The sequence below is a fragment of the Anomaloglossus baeobatrachus genome, chromosome 6, assembly GCF_048569485.1.
Source record: "Anomaloglossus baeobatrachus isolate aAnoBae1 chromosome 6, aAnoBae1.hap1, whole genome shotgun sequence".
NCBI classification, from domain to species: domain Eukaryota; kingdom Metazoa; phylum Chordata; class Amphibia; order Anura; family Aromobatidae; genus Anomaloglossus; species Anomaloglossus baeobatrachus.
Window position 1 is genome coordinate 536,153,665 of NC_134358.1, and position 23,603 is coordinate 536,177,267.

Here is a 23,603-nt window from a genome sequence, read left to right on the forward strand (position 1 = left end):
CAAGTCACAGACTCAACAATGGCTACTAAGGTAATTTACATTAGATTAGCAATACACACCTACATTACAATGAATGCTCCGAAGGGTCTGGTCCCAAACAATAGTTAAGCAAACATGAGTTACCACACAGTAGAACAATACGTCTGGCTGAATGTTAAGTAACTTTAACCCATGAGAGTCCATGTCATCACAACGTACATCCGGCGCCGGTAACGACGTCGCAACATGTAAAGCCTAGGAGAGAAGATGAATGAGCGTGAAACAGTCAAAAATCGGTGATCTGTGTCACGTCGGTCATTTTCATAATGTTGGTGCATCCGCAGGTACGATGTTGTTTGTCGTTCCTGCAGCTCCATACATCGCTGTGTGTGAAGCCGCAGGAGCGACAAACATCTCCTTACCTGCGCCCACCATCCACTGGCAATGTGGAAGGGAGAAGGTGGGCGGGATGTTTACATCCCGCTCATCTCCGCCCCTCAGCTTCTAATGACCGGCCGATTAGTGACGTCGCGGTGACGTTGCGGTGACGTCACGGTGACGCCTAACGCACCGTCTCCTTGAAGGAGGGATTCTTCGGCAGTCACAGCGACGTTGCCGACCAGGTAAGTGCGTGTGAAGCTGCCGTAGCGATAATGTTCGCTATGGCAGCTATCACAAGATATCGCATGTGCGACGGGGCGGGTACTATCGCGTTCGGCATCGCTATCATCGGCTACCAATGTCGCAACGTGCAAAGTACCCCTATGACTTTAAGAGACAGTGCTCTTCTGTGTTTTGTGTTTTGTTGACTAGTCGGCGCTCCACTCTGAACTGTGCAGCTAGACTAACCCTGCCCAAAAAAGTGAGGGAAGCTGAGAAAGAGCGGGAGAGGAGCTTAATGTGGGAACAGGAGAAGTCAGGTCACCAAAGAGTGTGAGAATGAGAAGATGCTATCTTACAGACTGTTGAAGAATGGTGGTTGGGAGACGGTGATGGTGCCAGGCTGTGAACTGGACTGTGAACTGGACCATGACAGAATCCCGATATCAGCCAAGCCAGTACCAGATTTGGAAGCTCCTGAGGAAGGCGATCCCAAAGACGAGAAGCGACACCATCCGGATGAGTCAAGCAATCCTGGGCCCATGGAAGAGGAGAGGTTCCTCCTATTCTGGGAGGAGAGTGCACAATGACAAGCCACCCAAACATCGCAGTGTCAAGCACTGGGAGTGGATTTGGTTCTCCACAGTGGTACTATGAGTCCTTTACTGGTGTGCACAATCAATAGGGTTTAGCATAGGCCTCATTAGTCAGAGCACATTAGCTGTGCAGCCCAGATTTCAGAGGACACTCAGATTGTTATTGTAGTGTTGTTGTAAACTAATTTGCTTTACAAAGTTTTCCGCTATTCCAATATTTGTTAGAGCTGGGTTTAGGCACTGTTGGCTCAGCCCAGCTAGAACTTACAGTGTTGTTAACCTTACTTTTGATATCTTATACTTTACTGTTAACTTGCAGATATATATTATTCCTGTTCGTTAAAGTTGTTCACTTATTTCTGCAACCTCGTCTCGTGTACCATAATGGAACTCTGCCTGGCGGTGGTTCCTTTGCGCCCGCTATACACTGATGGCATCCGAGTGCTGTCTGATTTTCTTCAATGACCCATATACTCATTACCGTTTTTTGATCTGCCACTTGAATCAATAACAGACATACAGAATCTCTAAGATTTTGCAAAACAGCCCCATAGACTAATATATACGAGTGCTATCTGTGAAAAGCACAGATAGCACTCCCACACAAAAACATGATGAGTGAATGAGCACTATGCGAAAACATAGATGATTGTCCAATGTGAACTTATTGTGAAAAGGCCACAGCATTTTACAATGCCCATAGTGCACTGTAAAATTATTTTACGAAATCTCATGCACATGTACGAAATATATCCACACTGTAAACTTGACAAGAGTTGTGGCTTTGAGATCCACAGAATGTCAATTTATGGGTGCAAGTTTCACCCTTCTGCAAAGGGTGAAATGTGAAGCTTCCTTGCACCTTCTTACTGATGATATTCACTGGAGTAAATATCACTGGGGTATCTCAGTGGGACTTCCGCTTCTAGTGTACCGCCCCAGGGCTCGGCCGGCTGCTGAGCCACTCAGATCCGTGCTCGTCGGTGGGTGGCTCGAGCTCCTCATGGACCTGGGAGTCACGACGCTCTGAAAGGGGGGTTGGCGCTACACGTAAGGACTTCGGTGGGGAGGTCCACGGCCGGAGCCGCGGTTGTTTGTAGGGGATTTGAGTTTGTGACGCCACCCACGGGTTGTGGTGAATGGATGGACACCACCGCTGCCGTTGACTAGTCTCCCGGGGACGGTGTTGCGCAGCTTGGTGTTGACCCCTCCGTGGGTAGGGGGATGATGGTCCCGGGGGCCCGAGGGAGTTGCTGAGGCGGGGGATTGGATGCGTGCTGGCGTGTCGATGCGGTGAGGCGCGGTGCGCGGGCCAAAGGCACTGTTGTACTCACTATTACAAACACGTTGGAGTCTCTGGTAAACTAAACAAGATGGTGGACGGTGCCCACCTCCGGCTGCGCTTTTCCCGTTTTGTAGGTTGGTGGTTTCCGCCTTTCTCCTGCACCTCACTTATGTAGAAATGATGACTCCTATGCCTGAACAACGGTAGTCCACTCCCCAGCCTGGTGTGTGCCGGGAGAGCCCTTTTTGCCCGCAGATGCTGGCCCATCGGATCTCTATGCCTGGGCGGTGGCTTTCTACCCTTATGGTTGGGCTGTTGTCTTCAGTCGGGTCTTAGGTGGGAAAGGGCCTAAAGTCCAGTCCTCAATCAGTTGATTTGACTCAGCCCAGTTGTTTCTGGGGCTCGTACTGGGTCTCAGTACCCCTCCTGGTGCTCCGGTTTCCAATCGGTTCCCCGGTTCGGTACCGGCGGGCCACCACCCGTCCCCGTTCCTTACGGCTCCACCGGCTGTAATCCCAGCTCCTGCTGGCGGCCACCACCGTCTCCCTCCTTGCCAGAGGTGACTGGGCTCCAACCCAGACACCTGGTGTTAGCCTATGGTAGACCTGGACGCAGGTCTTCCCTTGAACTTCACTCCACTCCACTCCACTGTCAAGACTCAACTAGACTACTGTTTTTCCCGCCTCAGGGCTTGTGAACTCCTTGGTGGGTGGAGCCAACCACCTGGCTCCGTCCCCTGGTGTGAACGTCAAACCCGGAGGGAGGTGACAAGGCTTTTGTAGTTTGGCTGCTGTTACTTTATTAAGGGGGGGAGGTGTTTGTGCAAGGGCCTACCTGCGACAACTTGGCTAGTCCAGGGCGTCACACTAGATAAATACAATCAATGAGGCTATCATCGTGGGGTTTATATGTTCTCTCTGCATTGGTTTAGATTTCCTTCAAGTACTCAAGTTCCCTTTCATCCTTCAAAACATACTAATAGACAGGACCAAACTTTCCCATAATCGCAGTAGGCCAGTACCTATGAGTGGCCTCTGGAAGAAAGGATACCTTATGAAGGGATCATATGCATACTGTATGATAAACCTAAGTAGGATATTCTTATGTCAGAGGGGTCATTCCGAAACACCACAAGATGGGCAATTTCTTTCTAAAAGGTAAATGCATTTCGAGCACTAGGGTCCCTGCTGACCAGACGAAGGCTCTCCTCGAAAGAAACACATGGTCCAGGAGGTACCTTCTACTTCATTAATATTGCTGAAGGTCAATGGGGATTCCAAAGCATAAAGGTAAGAATTACTGGATAAATCCAGATTCAAAAAGAAACTAATGAAGGAGAATTTGTCCTGAAGGAGAAAAAAAAAACACTGGAATTATACCCCACCCCCAAATCCTTCCTCTATTGGCAAGGGGTGCTGATGTACAATATGGGAGCAGTGATTTCTTAAGGTGCTGTATTAAAAATCCATATACAGGAGTAATAATTTGTTCCATTATTTTAACCTACCTGTAGTGATCCCACAGTTGCTCCATACATGTACGTCCAGAACGTCAGCTTGCACTTGGGTCCAGTTTGGGATATGACAGGAGTCATGATATGAGCTGTGTGTCCAAATTCTCCATTAGAGCTGTCTGCATATAAATACCAGCCTTCATCTGTGGACCTGCGAAGTCAATGTTGTATGGTCAGTTATGTAACTGTCCTGTCATTAGGGTCTCCTGAGTCCTCACTATAAGGGACAGTAATGTATTTCCTCATTTTCCATTCTTTGAAGCTAAAATATGTTCTCTGGTGAATAGAGGAACATGTTCCATCATGTATTTCAAATCTGGCACCAGAACTTGAGGGAAGTCGCCAGTGGAAACACCCAATCAATAATTTTGTGTAATACCCTTGGGGAACTTGCAAAGTGCAAGTGCTATATATTTCCTCTTTGACCACCATACTACAATTTATTAGTATATGTAACTTACATAAAAGTTCAGTAATTTTCTAAATAATTAACAATATTTAACTTATTTAAATTTGTGTGCTATCTGTTAATTCAACCGTCTATTACCATGAATGGTCGAGAAGCATCACCTGGTAGCTGTAAGTCAACGAAGCCTCCAGAAGGAAAGGAAAGCGAAAGGATAACTTCAAGAGATTCAACCTCAATGTAGGAACTGTAATGGAGCTCCTGTCTACAGTACCATGTGTCGTTTATAATAATGGCACCTCCTCCTGTGCAGCAATGCTGCTTTCCCGGCTACGTCGGGTTGCTGTGGCTACTAATTATGTCAGGCCTGGCAGTCTTTTTAAAGTGGAGGTTGTCCAAAAAATATGTTAGCGGCTCTTATAGAGCACTTGACCGAATGAGTACTCATATGTAAGACAAATTTTAGGCAAGATAGCTGTTGGCCAAATGATCAGCTGAACCATCAATTGGTTTATAGCTAGCTATTGTGTATGACTAGAGATGAGCAGACGTGTGGAAGTTCGGGTTCTGTGGGGTCATATAGATTAAAGATAAAGTTCTGTTCTGGATCAGAACTTGACCCGAACCTCATTGGAAGTCACTGATTGGAAAGTTCATCTCAGCCCAGTTCCAGGGGTGGGAGGGTGGTTTTTAATGTTTGTACAGACTATATCCGATCACGCTGTCATTACCTCCAGTGCAAGCCATTCAAACACTGCAAGCGGCTCGCACTGGGCCGAGCATCGAGCATACCTGAACACAGCTATGCTCACTCCAGTGGTCAGCATACGTTAAGCACCCGAACTCTGAACTTGAACACTAATTTTTTTCCAAAGTCTGTATTTGGTATCAACACCGAACTAGTTTGGATCCACTCTGCTCTATGTATTAGGCCTCTAAGTGTAGAGACCCGAAATACAATGTTGGCATAATTTATGATGTAGGGGCCGAAGTAGTTAGTCTTCCCTTAAAATGTCTCAATTTCTCCAGTCCTTAGGCTCTGCACTGACAGATATGGATAGTAATAACTACTTTTTGTAGTCATCAATAAACAAGTCTGATAATTGTTATCTGTGGTTACTGCCGGGGACATGAGGCACGTTTCTGCCGCTAGTAAGAAGTCACTGAGGCCTACACAATGACATTGATCCACTGTTGTGTTTTCATTGTGGGTGATACTGTAAATTAATGGTGCCATGTTTTGTATTGGCAGTCTCCTCCTTATTGGCTGAATTAATTAAAGAAGTGTCAACATCGAAGCACATGGCAGATTACCCCAAAATACTGGATGTTCATTACTCATTAAGTTAATGAAAGTAAATTACTTCGAGTGATCTACGGCTCTGACACTTTACTGACTGCAGCGATTAATTACTGAGCTCACTACAACATGAATACATAAGGAAAAGCACAGGATAAAACGGATGGCATAAAGATTATGGAATCTGTACTAAAATCATAGTCTGTGTCTGTTTACCATTAGAGTTATTCACAATTATTTATAAGGTCTACACCATGAGACAGCCTCAGTAAGTATATCGTGCGCGCTCCTACCCCCTTATCCCTTCCACCAACATTTTTAATTTCCGGATTCTGGTCCCCATTGACTTATATGGGCACGGATTCCAGAGCGGATTGTTTTTTTTTTTTTTTTAAATAAGCAGTGATCCGCCGGTCCCGAATTTTTGCGAGTCCGAGCAGTTCTACACCTTTGTTATTCTTGCAGCAGATTTGTCGCCAGCGTATTTTTTTCTATTATTTTATATAAAATCGTGGCGGCTTCAAAACAAAAGTTGCCTGAAGAATGGACTAGTTAAATTTTATTGCTATATATATATATATATATATATATATATATTTATATATATATATATATACACACACACATACATATATATATATTATCGCTTCAAGGTATTTTTAAAAGGCAAAGCGGCTATAAAAAGTTACAAAAGACAGAACACATGCACAAGTCTTTTTTATTTTGATGTGTATAGGTTCATTGTTTTTTAAAAAAAATTGAGTGTTTTTTGAGGTGAGTTCCAGGTGGAATATGCTTGAAAAAATGCTGTGTACACAAACCCAAAGTGATGAGCACTTTTTACCCCATGAGTAATTCTTCTTTTCTTGACGAAAACAAAACTCAGAAAACGCATCATATGGATAGCAAAGTGTAATTTTTGAGATTTTCCACTTGAAATTTTTTTGTTTGTGAGGTAGCGTGGTCGGCTGCGCAGCAGAAGACACGGGATCCAGGCACCAAGGGTCACAGCACACGGTTTAATATCCAAACAAAAGTCCACAACAGTACACATGTGCCTCTCCGGCAGAGAACTCAGGGAGTTGTGTTCACTCCCTCACACTCGGCACCCCCGCCCTTGTTCCTGTTTCCTTTTAACCCTTCTTTCAGCTTGTAGGGAAACAGCATTAACCCCTGAGTGAAGTTACTTTCTATCATGGAGTGAGCACAACCGGGGCGATACATACCGGCCGTCATAGATAACCTCGGTCACAGTCTCACATACCCCCCCCCCTCAGTTCAAGCGTGCGGGGTTGAACTCCTGCCATAAAACACGGGCCGCGGGACAAGGCATCGGCGTTGCCCTGCAACCTACCGGCCCGGTGTTCAACCGTAAACCGGAAGTTCTGCAGAGAAAGGAACCACCGGGTAACCCGGGCATTCCGTTCCTTGGCGGACCTCATCCAGACCAGCGGAGAGTGATCAGTCACCAAGCGAAACTGCCGTCCCAGCAGGTAATAGCGTAGGGACTCCAAGGCCCACTTGATCGCCAGGCACTCCTTTTCCACTACGCTGTAATTCCGCTCGGGAGGGGTGAGCTTCCTGCTTAAGAAGGTGACGGGGTGTTCCTCCCCCTGAACCACCTGAGACAGCACTGCCCCCAGGCCGACCTCCGAGGCGTCAGTCTGTACTATGAACTCCTTCCGGAAATCAGGGTTGACAAGAACGGGCTGTCCGCACAGAACCCCCTTCAGGGCCCGGAAGGAGTCCTCGGCCTGCGGAGTCCATCGCACCATGACGTTCTTCTTGCCTTTGAGAAGGTCCGTCAAGGGGGCTGATAGTCCCGCAAAATCTTTTACAAACCTCCTGTAGTACCCCACGATACCCAGGAAGGCCCTAACCTGCTTCGTGGTCAGGGGTCTAGGCCACTTCTGGATCGCCTCAACCTTGTTAATTTGGGGCTTAATCACTCCTTGGCCTATCACGTAGCCCAAGTAGCGGGCTTCCGTGAGTCCCAACGCACATTTCTTGGGATTAGCTGTCAATCCGGCTGTTCAAAGCGCGTCCACCACCGCTTGTACCTGTTCCAAGTGGGTCTGCCACTCGGAGCTGTAAATAATGATGTCATCAAGGTACGCTGATGCATACGCCTGGTGGGGTTCCAGCACCAAATCCATCAACCTCTGGAACGTGGCCGGAGCGCCATGTAACCCAAAAGGCAAGACAACATAGTGGAAGAGACCCTCCGGCGTAACAAAAGCGGTTTTCTCCTTGGCGGACTCCGTCAGTGGCACCTGCCAGTACCCCTTGGTCAGGTCGAGCGTGGTGAAATATCGCGCCTGTCCCAGACTATCAATCAGCTCATCCACCCGGGGCATGGGGTAGAGATCGAACTTGGATATTTCGTTCAATCTCCTAAAGTCATTGCAGAACCTTAAGGAGCCATCGGGTTTTGGTATTAGTACAATGGGACTAGCCCATTCACTCCGGGATTTTTCGATGACCCCCAGGCGTAGCATTGTCTTCACTTCCTCTAATATAGCTTGTCTTTGAGCCTCCGGCACGCGGTATGACTTCAGGCGTACCTTCAGGTGGGGCTCGGTGACAATATCATGTCGTATCAGACTGGTCCTACCAGGCAGCTCGGAGAAAACATCGGGGTTCTGCTGAACCAGCCGTCTGGCCTCTCGCCTCTGTGTCTTGGTGAGGGCTTCTCCAATCCTTACTTCCGGTTCGTCCTCTCCGGAGGTCGCTGGAGCCGGATGTGAACGACCCGAAGAGGAGGGAGATGGGGAAAAAACAACCATCAGGCTTTCCCGTTCCTGCCAAGGTTTTAATAGGTTGACATGGTATATTTGTTCAGGTTTCCGCCTACCGGGCTGCAATACCTTATAGTTGACCACCCCGACTCTTTCCTTTATCTCGTAGGGGCCTTGCCACTGAGCCAGGAATTTACTCTCCGCCGTGGGGATTAAAACCAACACCCGATCCCCGGGTTTAAAGGTCCGCACGGTGGCTTGTCTATTGTAGCGGCCGCTTTGCGCGGCCTGAGCCTCCTGTAAATGCTCCTTCACAATTGGCATGACCGCGCTTATGCGGTTCTGCATTCCTAAAATGTGTTCAATCACACTTTTATGGGGGGTGGGCTCTTGCTCCCATGTTTCCTTTGCCAGGTCCAACAATCCCCGGGGATGTCGCCCGTATAACAACTCAAAAGGCGAAAATCCCGTGGATGCCTGTGGCACCTCTCGTATGGCAAACATCAAATAGGGAAGCATCATATCCCAGTCTTTCCCGTCTTTGGAGATCACCCTTTTGAGCATGGTTTTCAGGGTTTTATTGAATCGTTCTACTAACCCATCCGTCTGAGGATGATACACAGACGTACGCAACTGCTTGATCTGGAGTAGCCGGCATAGCTCTTTGGTCACTTTAGACATGAATGGGGTCCCCTGATCCGTAAGGATCTCCTTGGGCAACCCCACCCGGCAGAACACAGCAAACAACTCCCGAGCTATAAGCTTCGCCGCAGTATGTCTGAGAGGTATCGCCTCTGGATACCGGGTGGCATAGTCAACAATCACTAGGATGTGTTGGTGCCCTTGAGCAGACTTTACGAGGGGCCCCACCAGATCCATCCCTATCCGTTCAAAAGGGACTTCTATAATGGGTAACGGTACCAACGGACTGCGAAAGTGGGTCAGGGGTGCGGTAAGCTGACACTCCGGGCAGGTTTCGCAGAACCGTTTTACCTCCCCAAAGACGCCGGGCCAATAGAACCTTTGCAATATTCGCTCCTGCGTTTTCTTGACCCCTTGGTGGCCACTCATCAGGTGTTTATGAGCCAAGTCGAGGACCCGCTGGCGATACGGCTGGGGCACCACCAACTGCTCTACCCCCACGCCCCGTATTTCATCTACCCAGTAGAGTAAATCCTGCTTAAGAGCGAAATGGGGGTACCTTACCTGGGCACCGGGCAGCTGTGCCACCCCGTCAACCACTGTCACCCGACTCCGGGCATGTATTAATGTAGGGTCCTGGAGTTGGGCTGTCCCAAACGTATCCGGGGACGCCTCCAACTCCGGGATGGGCTCGACCGTCTCAGCCTCTCCTGCCAATACCTCTAGGGGCGACCTATCGGGTTCACATTCTGTCCCTATCATGGGAACCCCTACGGCAGGCATCCCGGATTCAGGATTGTAGGGCTCAGGTACCGGACTGACCAATATCTGAGGGAACTTAGGAGGTCCCTTCCATAAAGTCCAAAAATAGGGTAGATCCCTTCCTAGGATCACGTCATAGGGAAGAGTGTTAATAAGTCCCACCTCATGTTGCACCTGACCGCAAGGTGCTGTGATGGTGACAATCCCCGTAGGATAGTCTCGGCGGTCCCCATGTATGCAAACCACCCCCACGGTACGTCCTGTGGCCTTTACTTTAGCCCTTGGGGTTGATCGCACAAGGGTCACTAAACTTCCGGAATCCAACAAGCCTGTAACCGGACATCCATTCACCTGTATTTGGCACAAGTGGGGCTCAGTCTCTGGGGAGACCAGGTCAGCGGTACACACCACCTGAGCATACATTGAACCCCGCCGTGTAACCCCACAATCCATGGGCTCCGTGGTGAGTGGACACTGGGCTTCCATATGTCCCACCCGCTGGCACCGCCTACATCTAATAGGGAAGGAAACCCCCTTGACGAGTTGTCGTTTGGGGTACAAAACCTTCCGGACCTCAGGGACGGCGGGTGCGGCCTCAGACGGGACGGTAGCGGACTCCTGCACCGGTGTCGGCGGTGGGTCCTTGGCCCTAGGCTTGGAGGGGCCGGACCGACGGGCGGTACGCAAAGTCTCAGTGTCCCGTATCAAGTCCTGCGTAGCCACATGCCGCTCTACCAGGGACACTAATTGGTCCAGGGTACTCGGGTCGCCCTGTCCTACCCACCGTTGAATGGTGACGGGTAAAGTGCGCACAAAACGATCAACTACTACCCTTTCCACCATTTGCGCCGGGCTCAGAGTGTCAGGCTGCAACCACTTTTTTACGAGATGCAACAAGTCATAGGCCTGGGAGCGTACGGGTTTGGCTTCCTCATAGAACCACTGATTTACCCGCTGAGCCCGTACATAGGTATTCACCCCCAACCGAGCTTTCAAAGTCGCATATTCTATGGCGTCCTCGGTACAGAGGTCCAGGTACGCTTTTTGGGGCTCCCCCGTCAGATAGGGCGACAATACCTCAGCCCACTGGGGGGTCGGCAGCTTTTCCCGCTCGGCCACCCGCTCAAACACCGCCAGGAACGCTTCCACATCATCCCCCGGGGTCATCTTTTGCAATGCTTGTCTCACCGCTTTCCGGACGCTGCCGTCGTCACCCGGTCCCGGGGTTGTTGCTGCCGGTCCGGCACGGATCGACTTGGCCAGTAGAACCATCTGTTCTTGGTGCCTTTGTTCCTGCAATTTCAAAGATTGCTGCTGATGATCCAACGACCGGAGCAGGTGTGCATTGATCTGTTGCTGCTGCTTTAGTATTTCCTCCATGGTGTCGCCGGGTTTGGGCTGTAGTATAGCCGCTTGAATCCAGGACATGTGCTACCGGGTCACCAGAAATGGAAGCTACACCTCACCGGGCTGGCATGCCCGCCGATTCTCCACCATATGTGAGGTAGCGTGGTCGGCTGCGCAGCAGAAGACATGGGATCCAGGCACCAAGGGTCACAGCACAAGGTTTAATATCCAAACAAAAGTCCACAACAGTACACATGTGCCTCTCCGGCAGAGAAGTCAGGGAGTTGTGTTCACTCCCTCACACTCGGCACCCCCGCCCTTGTTCCTGTTTCCTTTTAACCCTTCTTTCAGCTTGTAGGGAAACAGCATTAACCCCTGAGTGGAGTTACTTTCTATCATGGAGTGAGCACAACCGGGGCGATACATATCGGCCGTCATAGATAACCCCGGTCACAGTCTCACAGTTAAAAAAGTCGGTGTGAGCATAGCTAAATGCTTCATATATCACTTTCTGAGGGGTTTTTTTTTAGGAGTAGATTCTCTCCAAAATTGTCCTCAATGACTGCTTCAAAAACTCTGGTTTATGTTTTTTGCGCACGCTGGATTCTAAAACAATGCGGAAAAAGATCATTTAAAAGCCACCCTCTTTTTCCTTAACTGATTACTCACAAGTGTCTTCATAAACCCGCATGCAAGCAAAGACTAATCATTCAAGGTGAGCAGACAGGAAGAAGCCGCCAGGAACCTGCCTGTCTGACCCATGTGTTGAGCTTTTGCTCATTGTCTGCACCAAAAACTAAGGGGTACTTTGCACACTACGACATCGCAAGCCGATGCTGCGATGCTGAGCGCGATATTCCCCGCCCCCGTCGCAGCTGCGATATCATTGTGATAGCTGCCGTAGCGAATATTATCACTACGGCTGCTTCACATACACTCACCTGCCGTGTGACGTCGCTCTGGCCGGCGAACCGTCTCCTTATTAAGGGGGCGGGTCGTGCGGCGTCACTCCGACGTCACCCGGCAGGTGGCCAATAGGAGCGGAGGGGCGGAGATGAGCGGGATGTAAACATCCCGCCCACCTCCTTCCTTCCGCATAGCCGTCGAGAGCCGCGGTGACGCAGGTAGGAGATGTTCCTCGCTCCTGCGACTTCACACACAGCGATGTGTGCTGCCGCTGGAGCGAGGAACAACATCGGACCGTCGCGTCAGCGTAATTATGGAATTTGCCGACGCTACACCGATGATACGATTACGACGCTTTTGCGCTCGTTAATCGTATCATCTAGGATTTACACACTACAATGTCGAGAGCGACGCAGGAAGTGCGTCACTTTCGACATGACCCCACCGACATCGCACCTGCGATGTCGTAGTGTGCAAAGTACCCCTAAGTGTAGGTTAGCATGTGTCCATGCTGATTTTCTGGAGCAGAAACTTTCTAAATCCTCCTCAAACACTCAAAACGGATTTCTGGTGATGTATTTATGTACTGATGGTTGTTTCTGGTGATGTATTCATGTACTAATGGGGGTTCTGGTGAAGTAGTCATGTAGTAATGTTGGTTCTGATGATAAATTTATATACTGATGGTGGTACTGGTGATGTATTCATGTACTAATGGTGGTTTTGGTGATGTATTCATGTACTGTTGGTAATTCTGGTGAAGTAGTCATGTATTAATATTGGTTCTGGTGATAAATTTATATACTGATGGTGGTACTGGTGATGCATTCATGTACTGATGGTTGTTATGGTGATGTATTCCTGTACTGGAGGTAATTCTGGTGATGTAGTCATGTACTGATGGTGGTTCTGGTGATAAATTTATATACTGATGGTGATACTGCTGATGTATTAATGTACTGATGGTGGTTCTGGTGATACATTTATATACTGATGGTGGTGCTGCTAATGTATTGATGTACTGATGGTGTTTCTGGTGATGTATTCATGTAAGTACTCTTTAAAAAAAAAAATAGCCCTTGGGATTGGTTCAGTATGATAAAAAATGTAGTGCACCCCTGTTCTCAGGAGTAAATGATAGGATCAGGAAACTTTGGTTCTATTGGGTCTTCCTGAACACTTCTTGCTAAATTGTGGGTCCTGTAGTCTAGAAAATACGGTATATTGTTACGTATGTTCCGTATCCATATATGCTTTCAGTTGTACCAATTTTCTATTAATTCTTTTTTAAAATGTAATACTTAATTCCAGTAAATGGTGGCTGGAAGTTTTGTAAAGTTTTATTACCATTTCCTCCCTATCTATTATTCTGCTGGCCAAGCGGTTATTGCTACTTTTAGTAATTGCCTCCTAGTTCGAGAAAGCAATTGTGTTAAAGCCACAGATTATAAATTAGATTGATACAATCTGCCTACATCAGTATTTTATTTGCATATTCCCTTGTGCAGCCAAGAACTGCAAATGAAAGGAATGCTCGCACCGATATCAGAGACAGTAAGGTAAACAGCTATTTCCATCTCCCTGGCTGCAAGGCAAAAAAGCAATAAAACAGAAATTGCAAATGATTCACTAAACAACCTAAAGTCAAATGGTAACTTAAAATACAATTACCTGTAATAATTTTCCCATTTGTTAATGTTGTTTCTAGGTAAACACAAACCGGGTACAAATAGATGTAGGATTTTTACTTGAGGATATTTTAGGTTTTAATTTATTTGTAAAAGCATAATTTCATTTACAAAAACATTCACGTTACAAGGGTATTACTACTAGTTTTGATAAAAAGGTTATTTGTAACTGTCATAAAGTCATATCAGAAAGTTTGATCAGTGGTGATCTATGTGCTAAAACAAAGCAGCAGAAACAATGAAGAGGGGCTCAACAAAAAGAGTATGTAGTTGGTCTACAACCACGGTGGAAGACAGTCCTCAGCTGAGAACTTCCAGTCCTTAATTTTAGCAATCACTGGGTGATTCAGCATTTCTGTAATTCCCATACCAGCGTCCCCACATTGTCCTGCCCCTGTCCCCCGGCGGGGACATTGGTTCTCTCACCTGCCCGGCCACCCTGCTGTGGCTATCCCATCCCCTGTTCATGCTTCTGTCTCCCAGAGCCTCACATCTCACAGGTTTCCTAGTTCTGACCGAAGAGTGCGAGCGGCCACACCCCTTTTCTTAAAGGGCCAGTGTACCCTGACCCGGAAGTGCCTCTCAGGTCAGCTGACAGATTGCAGTTACTTAAGGCACCATCCCCTTAAAGGAGGTGCCTGGGCAATAAGTTAGTTACATTGCTTGTTCTCAGTGCTACTGCTGCTGATATTGTGCTACTTTCTAATGCTGCTGATTTGTACCTCTGTTTCAGTGCACTCCTTATCTGCTGCTGCTGCACGAACACTTTTGCCGGCTGTCTACTACGATACAAGCTGCCCCTCGCTGCTGCTGAATCCATCCATCGATTCTGGACAGATCCACTACTGTGCCTGCTGCTGCTGTTGCTACCACTAGAGACTGTACTGTGTCTGTGGCGCCAGCTGCCGAGGTACCGCAGATCCTCAGGGGCTGCCCTCTGCCAGCTGCTTACCCGCACGTGTTCGCACGTGTTCTTGCTGCCACCTCTGGTGGCATTAGAGAAGACTAGGCGGCCGGTCCAGTTCTCTCCCCCAGGCAAGTGAAGGTACCTTTGGTCCAGTCTACCCACTAATACAGTGCTCGCCACCAAGCATAACAATTTCTATGTGCCAAAGGTTTTCTGAAACGACAATTATTTTTTTATCTGATAAGGGCATAGTGCCGTAGATGCACTGCACTATTTTGTTTTTTTGTAAGTTCTAATTAAACAAAAAAAGGAAAAAATATTATAAAAGGTATATGAACGTATATAAAAATCCCCAATTTTACTGCAATTACTTACGTGGTATGGTCCTCGAGGGGCCTGTGACTTTCTTCTCCTGGATGAATGGTGATTCCTTGACCCACACTCCACTGAAAGTCAGTGTCCCGACGAAAATAAGTTGTCCTAGGCTGGAACCACTTACATAAAGTCCCGTTTTCGAAGTTACAGTATTCTGAAACTGAGAGTTTATGAGTTTACCAGTTAATGTTTTGGTGTCATGCTAACAGTGCAGGCAACAATTATATATGATTTGGATTTTTTTTTAAACCAGTTTTTATTGATTTTCTGGTAATCATTATAAAGGGGTACAGAATGAAGAAAAGAAGGGACGGGACAACAACATTCAATATCCTGTAACTTCCCTTTCACATTAAATACTAAATAGTTGGCTCTCCTAATCGGTTAAAGTCTGATTTGGATTTTATTGCTAGGTACTAAATTGTAGCTAAACCTTTAGAACTTTTCTAATGTGTTGATACCCCTTATATACCCTACTGAGGGTCAGGGTAATGAACCCTTCCTTCACTGAACACTAAAACCACTGCACTCAGTTCCCTCTTTAGTACACGCACAATGGTGAACATACCCATAAAATTTCTATTGAACCCCCTACTATCACGGTCGTCTACCTGTTTTTAGAGACTAGTGACAGCTTTCGGACTGGAGCCTCTCATCTCCATCTGCCTATCCACATTTAAATGTGGTTTCATTTCCTTTAGAACCTAAACAGTTAATGTCAGTTTTGCTGTTAGCAGTGTTTCCTGCAGTCCCTAGCTAAGTGATTCAGCTGCAGTAGCTTTATAGTCACACCCTTCAGGTTTAAATAGAGGTGTTACCCAGCAATCCTTGCTGAAGATACAAACTCATTTGTATACTTGCCCCCTTGCTGAAAGGAGCTGTGTTGAGCATTGCAAGAAGACCTTTATCCTTTTGTGTTGCAGTTTTTCCCGTTTGTCTCTCCTACCCTTTTGTTTTATTAGTGCAGCGGAGGGTCTAGTGTACTTCACCTGTCTCTCACTAGTCAGGGCATCAATAAGGTCTTCCCGGGGTCTCAGGGTGCTGCTCAGCGATAGTTGTGGAGACTGTATAGGGACAGGCTAGGAGAGTAGGGACAGCTACAGGTGAGGATAGGACGTAACCATCTACCCTCCCACTAGCGCCAGGGCCTACCATTGTTATTGTGCCCCCGGTGTAACCCCCCCTTGTTTGTGCTGTTGTACGTGGCACTCCTTTTGGTCAGAATGTGTTCACCACTCTCGAAAGTGTGAAACCTACACTGCTGTATAAGTGATTGTGCAGGAGCTGTAAGAAGTTTCCACAAAATCACATATGGTAGGGGATAACTTGCTAATCAGACTATCAGCGATTCTAAGAGTGGAATTCTGTGACCCCAAAAATGGAGATCTTCAGAGATCTGTCATGAATGAAACAGATGTGCGAAACATGTGGTTTCTACTCCACTGATTGTCAACGAAATTACCATAAAGGCTATCATTGGTATTATGACTTACCACAGTTGTCTTCATCAGAGCCATCAACGCAGTCTTCTCTGAAATCACACAGCTTTGTGATTGGTATACAATGCCCTGTTGACCTGCAGACATGTTCATCCAGCGAGCAGTTGTGGACAGGAAGGGTTGTCTTAGTAGTCGTTTCCAATGGAATTGGTGACCAGGTTGGCAAAATACCTAAAGACAGATACATTTGTAGTCTTGTTGGTTTATGCGACCACTTATAACATAATACTAAACTTAGCAATGAATTGGAAAATAAAACGACTTGTACACAGGACTTGTAGGACTTTTTTGTAAAAAGCCATAAAAATGTTTATTTCCTCCTGATACTTTCCATTTACAGCTAACAGAGGCTAACAGGCAAGAGCATAGCTGCAGGACTAGGATTCATCATCTCCTTTTGTAGACAGAGCAGTGGGGCAGGATTCTTGCATTAGCCACCTGCCTCACAGTAAGGACGCACACATATGAGCATAAAACAAGGCCCAATGTTATGCTATGGAGCAGTTCCAACCAATGCTTTATCCTGATGCCGATTTGGCATGATAAAAAATTGCTGCATTATGTGAGTAGCAGCATATATCGGATGATACATCCTATGAGTGCTTGCAAAACATTGGACTGCACTTGGATGACACCCAAGTGCAAACCGATTTTACGCTGACACAGACAATGGAGAAGATGGAGAAAAGAAAGGGGGTTTCCCATGAACATAGTTCATTTTAATCAATAGATCTTGGAATAATAATAATTTATACAATAAGATGTATTAAAAAAGTAATGTTCCTGTACTGAGATAATCTTATATATGTGCCCCTGCTGTGTACTGTGTAATGGCCGTGTCTGACCGTACAGGGACATGGTCTGATCATGCACCCAATCTACACCTTTGGGAAAAAAAAATTGCATCACTACCGCATCATACCGCATGTGGTAGTGATGATTCTTTTTTGCCAGGAGGTGTAAGGAATGTGTAAGGTGCAGTAATATGGTGTAACAATTGTAGCACCAAATTTACATCTCTTGGCAAAAAAAAATGCAGTTTTCTGCCAGGAGATGCAGATCTGTGTAATCAGTGAGAGTTCATTGAGGTCACTTGAAGTCAGGTTACCTGCGGTCACAGGTGGAGGGCTGTGGGAAACTCCAGCTGTGACCACAAATAACCTGAGTGATGTCACGCTGATCGCACGGCTCAGTCTCTGCCTGAAGATTACAGTGGGCAGTGATACTCTATGGCACTCGCTGTGAATTCAGATGTAGCAGAAGCGTCATGGGACCTCGTAGTGTGAATTATGTCGGACCTGGGTGTTTTGGGGGAGGGCGTTTTTTATATTTTTTAAAATAAAAGATTTTACTGTGTGTTTATATTTAGTTATTTTTACTTACAGGATTAGTGGTGGGGGGTTTCATAAACCCATCTTATCAGTAATTCAGGGCTTAGTGGCAGCTGGGGGCTACCAATAACCCCTTATTACCCTGATTGTTTCCGAACCAGGGCAATCAGGAAGATAAAGGTAAAGTGCCGATGAATGGAGATCTTGTCTTGTTCTTTGTGCGAGCCTGTACCACGAAGATTTTAAACTTTGGGAAATAAAGAAGTTCTGCCTATGGTCCCCTGGATTCTATTTTTTCTATTTGATGAAGGGTGAAGGGGACGGTTCACCCCTGTAACGCGTAGTGTCCATCAACTGTTAACTTTTTAACTATGCCCATCTGTTTGATCAGCAGCACACCTAACACCTTAATTTTTTTCTTTTTTACCTCTGAGGAAGACAATGGATGACTCAGATTGGAGGAAGGACGCTGGTCCTAAAGATAAGTCTAGATTTTTTTATTATTTATGCTCCAGCCTACAGGCCACTAATAAGGGGTTATCAAGTTATGGACATCCCCTTTAAAATCTCGGAAACACAACATAAAATTACGGTGCTGCATCTACGAACTTAGCATGGCTCTAAAAAGTTGTGGCTCTTAGAAAAAAGTTATGCGAAAAAGAAAAAACAAATGCAGTCATTCAAAATACTCCACGGGGAGTAATCGTGATGGCAGTGTGAAGGGGGCAGGGACCACACCGCTCTTCTGGATAGGCAATGTACCCAATCTCTATACAGATATATTGGCACACTATGGAGAATAGTAACTTCATCAGATTGATGAACACTCTGTGCAGAGCGGGGATCACTCTGAGTTTTGCTCTAGGGCACCATGATTTCTGCGCCTGTCCCCGGTGTGTCCGTTCCTGCTCACATTTTTTAGACTTTATATTCTGGAGACTTTAACTTCATGGGAAAGTTTAACTTATGATAGATTTACCTGTATGATGAACAGAAATAAATTGATTTCCGGGACAGGGTTTTATTTGTTACATGAGACAGTCGGATGCACAGTAAAAGGAAAGCTGGATGTAATAGATTTCTTGACAAAAGTCTGTAATTGCCGTCTGTGGCAAATAAATTCTTTTAAGTTCAATTTCATAGGAATTGGAAAAATATGTTCTAGTACATCAGATTGTGAGTTATGACCAAAAGATACAATATGAGAGGAAATTCTTGCACTAAGTCTCTAAGTATCTTGTGTGCTAAATATACGGAGAATGCATTTCCAATCTGTCATATACGGGATGTAGCAATAACCACAGTTACATATTAGATTCAACATGAGCCAACAATGCGGAGCTGCAGCTAAAAAGACCAACAAAACTCTGGGATGTATCAAGACAAGCATTGAATCTAGATCAAGAGAGGGCATTATTCCCCTATACTCTGCCCTGGTTAGACCCCACCTGGAACATTGTGTACAGCTCTGGGCGCCCCAATTCAAGAAAGACATCGATATATTGGAGCAAGTCCAGAGAAGAGCAACCAAGATGGTAGAAGGTCTGCAAACCATGTCATATGAAGAACGGCTAATAGAACTAGGGACGTTTAGTTTGAAAAAGAGAAGGCTGAGAGGAGACTTAATAGCGGTCTACAAATATCTGAAAGGAAGTCACAGTGCAGAGGGAACCATCCTATTCTCATTAGCACAAGGAAGTGCAAGAAGCAATGGGATGGAACTTAAAGGAAGGAGATTCAGATTAGACATTAGGAAAAACGTTCTGACAGTGAGGGCTGTCAGGCTACCACGGGAGGTGGAGAGCTCTCCATCAATGGAAATTTTCAAGCGGAAATTGGATAAACATATAGCTGTTATGATTTAGGAAAGCCTTCACTCGCAGGGGGTTGAACCTGATGTCCCTTGAGGTCTCTTCCAACTCTACCATTCTATGATTCTATGATATCATGGGTATGACACGGTAATGAGGAGTAAGGGCACCTAAACTGGCCCTCAGACTAGGGGCCCTAAGCTGTCCCTTATTCCAGAAATAGGCTTGATGGTAGCCAGGTCTGGACCGCGGCATGGCCCTGACTCCAGACCAGCCCTGGTCTAACACTCACGTGGAGAGCTGGGACATGGGTAATGATTCCCACACATACCGACAGACAGGGGAAAACCAAAGCTCAAACTCTACGCAAGCACACAGAGGGGAAGATACAATACGTGCTCAGGGAGAAATAAAGTACAGGGAGGAAATAAAAAAACAACAATGATATTTCAGCAGCACTCCAAATAACATACAACAGTTCACCAACAACTGGGTCACCACCATATAACTGGTATCGCTGGAGCAAAGCTAGAGCTATCTTCAGTATGTGAAGCTAAGGGATACTTTACACGTTGCGACATCGCTACCATCGGCTAGCGATGCCGAGCGCAATAGTACCCGCCCCCGTCGCACATGCGATATGTGGTGATTGCTGCCGTAGCGAACATTATCGCTACGGCAGCTTCACACGCACATACCTGCTCGGCGACGTTGCTGTGACTGCCGAATTATCCCTCCTTCAAGGGGGAGGTGCGTTTGGTGTCACAGCGACGTCACTGCGACATCACTTATCGGCCGGCCAATAGAAGCGGAGGGGCGGAGATGAGCGGGACATAACATCCCGCCCACCTTCTCCCTTCCGCATTGCTGTCGGGACGCAGATAAGGAGATGTTTGTCGCTCCTGTGGGTTTACACACAGAGATGTGTGCTGCCGCAGCAGCGACAAACAACATCGTACCTGCGGTCGACCCGACATTATGAAAATGAACGACGCTACACAGATCACCGATTTTCGACGCTTTTGCGATCGTTTATCGGCGCATCTAGGATTTATACGTTGCGATGTCGTTACCGGCGCCGGATGTGCGTCATTAACGACGTGACCCCGACGATATTTCGGAAGCGATGTCGCAACGTGTAAAGCCCCCCTAAGTTCCACCATATTTTAAATTGTGGTGGTGGCTGTGATAGGACATCACCAACCTGTGACCCCAGCAGCAATTTACGAGCCATCATGAATTAACTCTAAACTGCTAAATAGAAGACCAGAGAGCACAAAACAGTTAACGCTCGACTCTGGATGAGCAACTAAGAAGCATCAGGGTGCCTACCAGACTCTGCAATGTGAAGAGTCTAGAGTCGCCATGGCATTACATCACCAACAATGGCTACACATGGAAAATGCCGAAGGTCCTAGCTTCAAAAAGGAAACCTTTCAACTGCACATGATTGTACACTCTTCAACTTTGAAACTACAATACTAAGAAGGAAAAGTCATGGAATTATAGAACTCTCAGAGTGGATGGATATGTTAATTATATGCAAACAATGAAAAAATGGAAACAATATTTTCATAAAGTCTTGATTTATTCAGTATGGAGTACAAGCGTCAAGTGCAGAAATCCCCACGTTCTGATCATATCACATTTACTGGGCCTGGAAGGACGCAGAACAGTATACAGTATGGACAGCATGGGATCACAGCTGATTCTTTTTGTGTGGTAAAATATTTCCCTGCCTCTTTTTAAAACATGTTTTACCTCAAAGAAATAATTATTTGAGATCATCTCAGCACAGGAACATTTTTTTAAACACGTCCAATTGTGAAAATCGTTATTATTCCAAGATCTATTGATTCAAATTTACTGTTAGAAGGAAAACCACTTTAAGTCTAACTCTGTCCACAAGGAGCTCCCCCTAGTGGTGGCTGAAGGTAGCTGCTATAACAGTGACACACATTCTTATCATGGATTCTTCATCAGACTCGTTCCCTGCCTTGATAACAGACTTCTAATAAAAAAGGAAATATCTACTAATGGGAAAAAATGTAAAAATATAATCAGGTCCTTTAAATAATTTATGATATTATATTGGTGTGATAATGTAATCTTACCTTGATGTAAATTACAGTTGAAGAAGGAAATGTCATCGATAGCAATGTCGCCGGTAAATCCATCGCCAACCATGCCGGTGACCAACAGCTGAAATGTAGAAATAAACGCATTACTAAAGTTGTATGATGATGTCTAAAACCAATTAAATCTATACATATATCATAAAAATCACATATATCCAAACAGTGGTACGTAATATGTATGTATGTGATTTCCAGAATGCTAGTCTCATCTTTATAGATGGATGTTGTCAGATAGTGCTTATAAAAACAAACATTTTTGCTATTTACTGCTTATTAAATTTTGCATCCGTTCTTGAGATGTTAATGTGGCGCCCCTGAGGCTTCTGTCGCCACAGAGACATTGCACCCCAGCCAGAGGTGTGATGTCCCATCCTGGGTAAGGAAAGGGGTACATGCCAGTTCACAGGTAAACCTGCACTACACCCATTGCTAGGCACACACAGGTACCGGGGATAGTGGCAGCTACCCTCCCATGCTGCATGCTGGGAGGGGCCGTAAGTCCCATCCCTTCTCCCATAGGGTGGTAGCTTAGCAACTGGGGAGGTGGGAGGAGCCACCCGAGAGCAGACAGAGGAAGGAAGGTCAAGTTTAGTCAGTTGAAGTCGGAGAAAGAGGGGAGAAGTGAGAGGAGGTCTGCGGGAGGCAGAGGAGAAGGAGAGACAGTAAGAAAGCTCTAGTCAGTCAGGAGCTACAGAGAAGAAAGTGACGCTTCCTGGTGAAGACCCTGGGACTCAGAGGGTCCAGGTGACACCAAGTAGAGAAAAGAACGGATTCCAGGGCCACAGATAGCTTTCAGGCTTGTGGCCTGTTCCACAGAAACATCGGTGGAGGGATCAAGCTGCACACAGGGGACGGTCCCTAGAAACTGGAGAAGGAAAAGTCATCTCCAAAAGTAAAAACTGAGGTCCAGGGAAAGCTCCCCGAGCACAGCCCACAGCAGGACCTCTAGAAAGGGGGTAAATTATCGACAGGCAAGCCCCTGGCCCGGAGGCTGTAGTGGAGGCCGAGCCAGGTTCAGCCAACAAGGGCAAGGCTTAAGGAGACAGCTGAAGAAAGGAACACATAGAGGGGTGCACCGGCTTTTACCCCCAGATCTACCCAGGATCGGCGGAGGTCCCTGACAGTGGGTCTCAGCAGTCCAGAGGCACCAGTGTGCACTTACCAGGAACTGTGAGTAAACATCTTGAAATTGCACCCTCTGGCGTTGCCTCTGTTATTCCATCACTGCATAGACACTCACAAGCACCAACTGTTGCCCCGAGGTCCAGCTCCACCTGTGGGGAGCAGTACCACCATTGCTGCCGTTCCATCACCCCGGAGGCCCCATACAGCAGCGGCGGCTTAATAGCCGCAAACCACAGGTGGCGTCACAAATACAAACTTTAATCACCCCCAAGTCACCAGCCATATTAATTGACCCCACCAGGGTATGGGGTCGGGCCCAGCCACCACTGACGTCCCCCGGACTAGTCCGGCCCGACACCGGGTGTCCCATAGCCCTGGGGTGGGCGAGTCATTAACACTTTTCTTTTGTTCACAGTTCATTGTCCAGGAGAGCGACCACCGCTGTTGTAAACTTTGTAAGTGTAGGGGGTTAAGCTCACCCCCTGCATAACTAGCCGGCATACTGATGAGTTGGGTATAAAGTATAAAATGTAAATGTATTGTGTAAAACTGCCACCAGGTGGCAGTGGTGTAGTATGGCTGCGCTGGGTGTGCAAGGAGAGAGTAGCAGGAGGAGGAGAGTAGGGGGTATAAAATGAAGAGACAGAGTAGGAAG

The 23,603-nt window shown here is 46.7% G+C and overlaps 1 protein-coding gene across 1 annotated transcript in view; it reads right to left on the reverse strand.

Annotated features, from left to right (window-relative positions):
- MALRD1 (MAM and LDL receptor class A domain containing 1) overlaps window positions 1-23,603 on the reverse strand; it is a 746,310-nt gene that overhangs the window by 347,081 nt on the left and 375,626 nt on the right. Inside the window, exons 19-22 of the mRNA XM_075315583.1 lie at window positions 21,800-21,887; window positions 16,538-16,714; window positions 15,045-15,204; window positions 3,968-4,124 (exon numbers count right to left, since the gene is read on the reverse strand). Coding sequence (XP_075171698.1) covers window positions 3,968-4,124; window positions 15,045-15,204; window positions 16,538-16,714; window positions 21,800-21,887 — 582 coding nt within the window. The remainder of the gene's footprint in view (window positions 1-3,967; window positions 4,125-15,044; window positions 15,205-16,537; window positions 16,715-21,799; window positions 21,888-23,603) is intronic.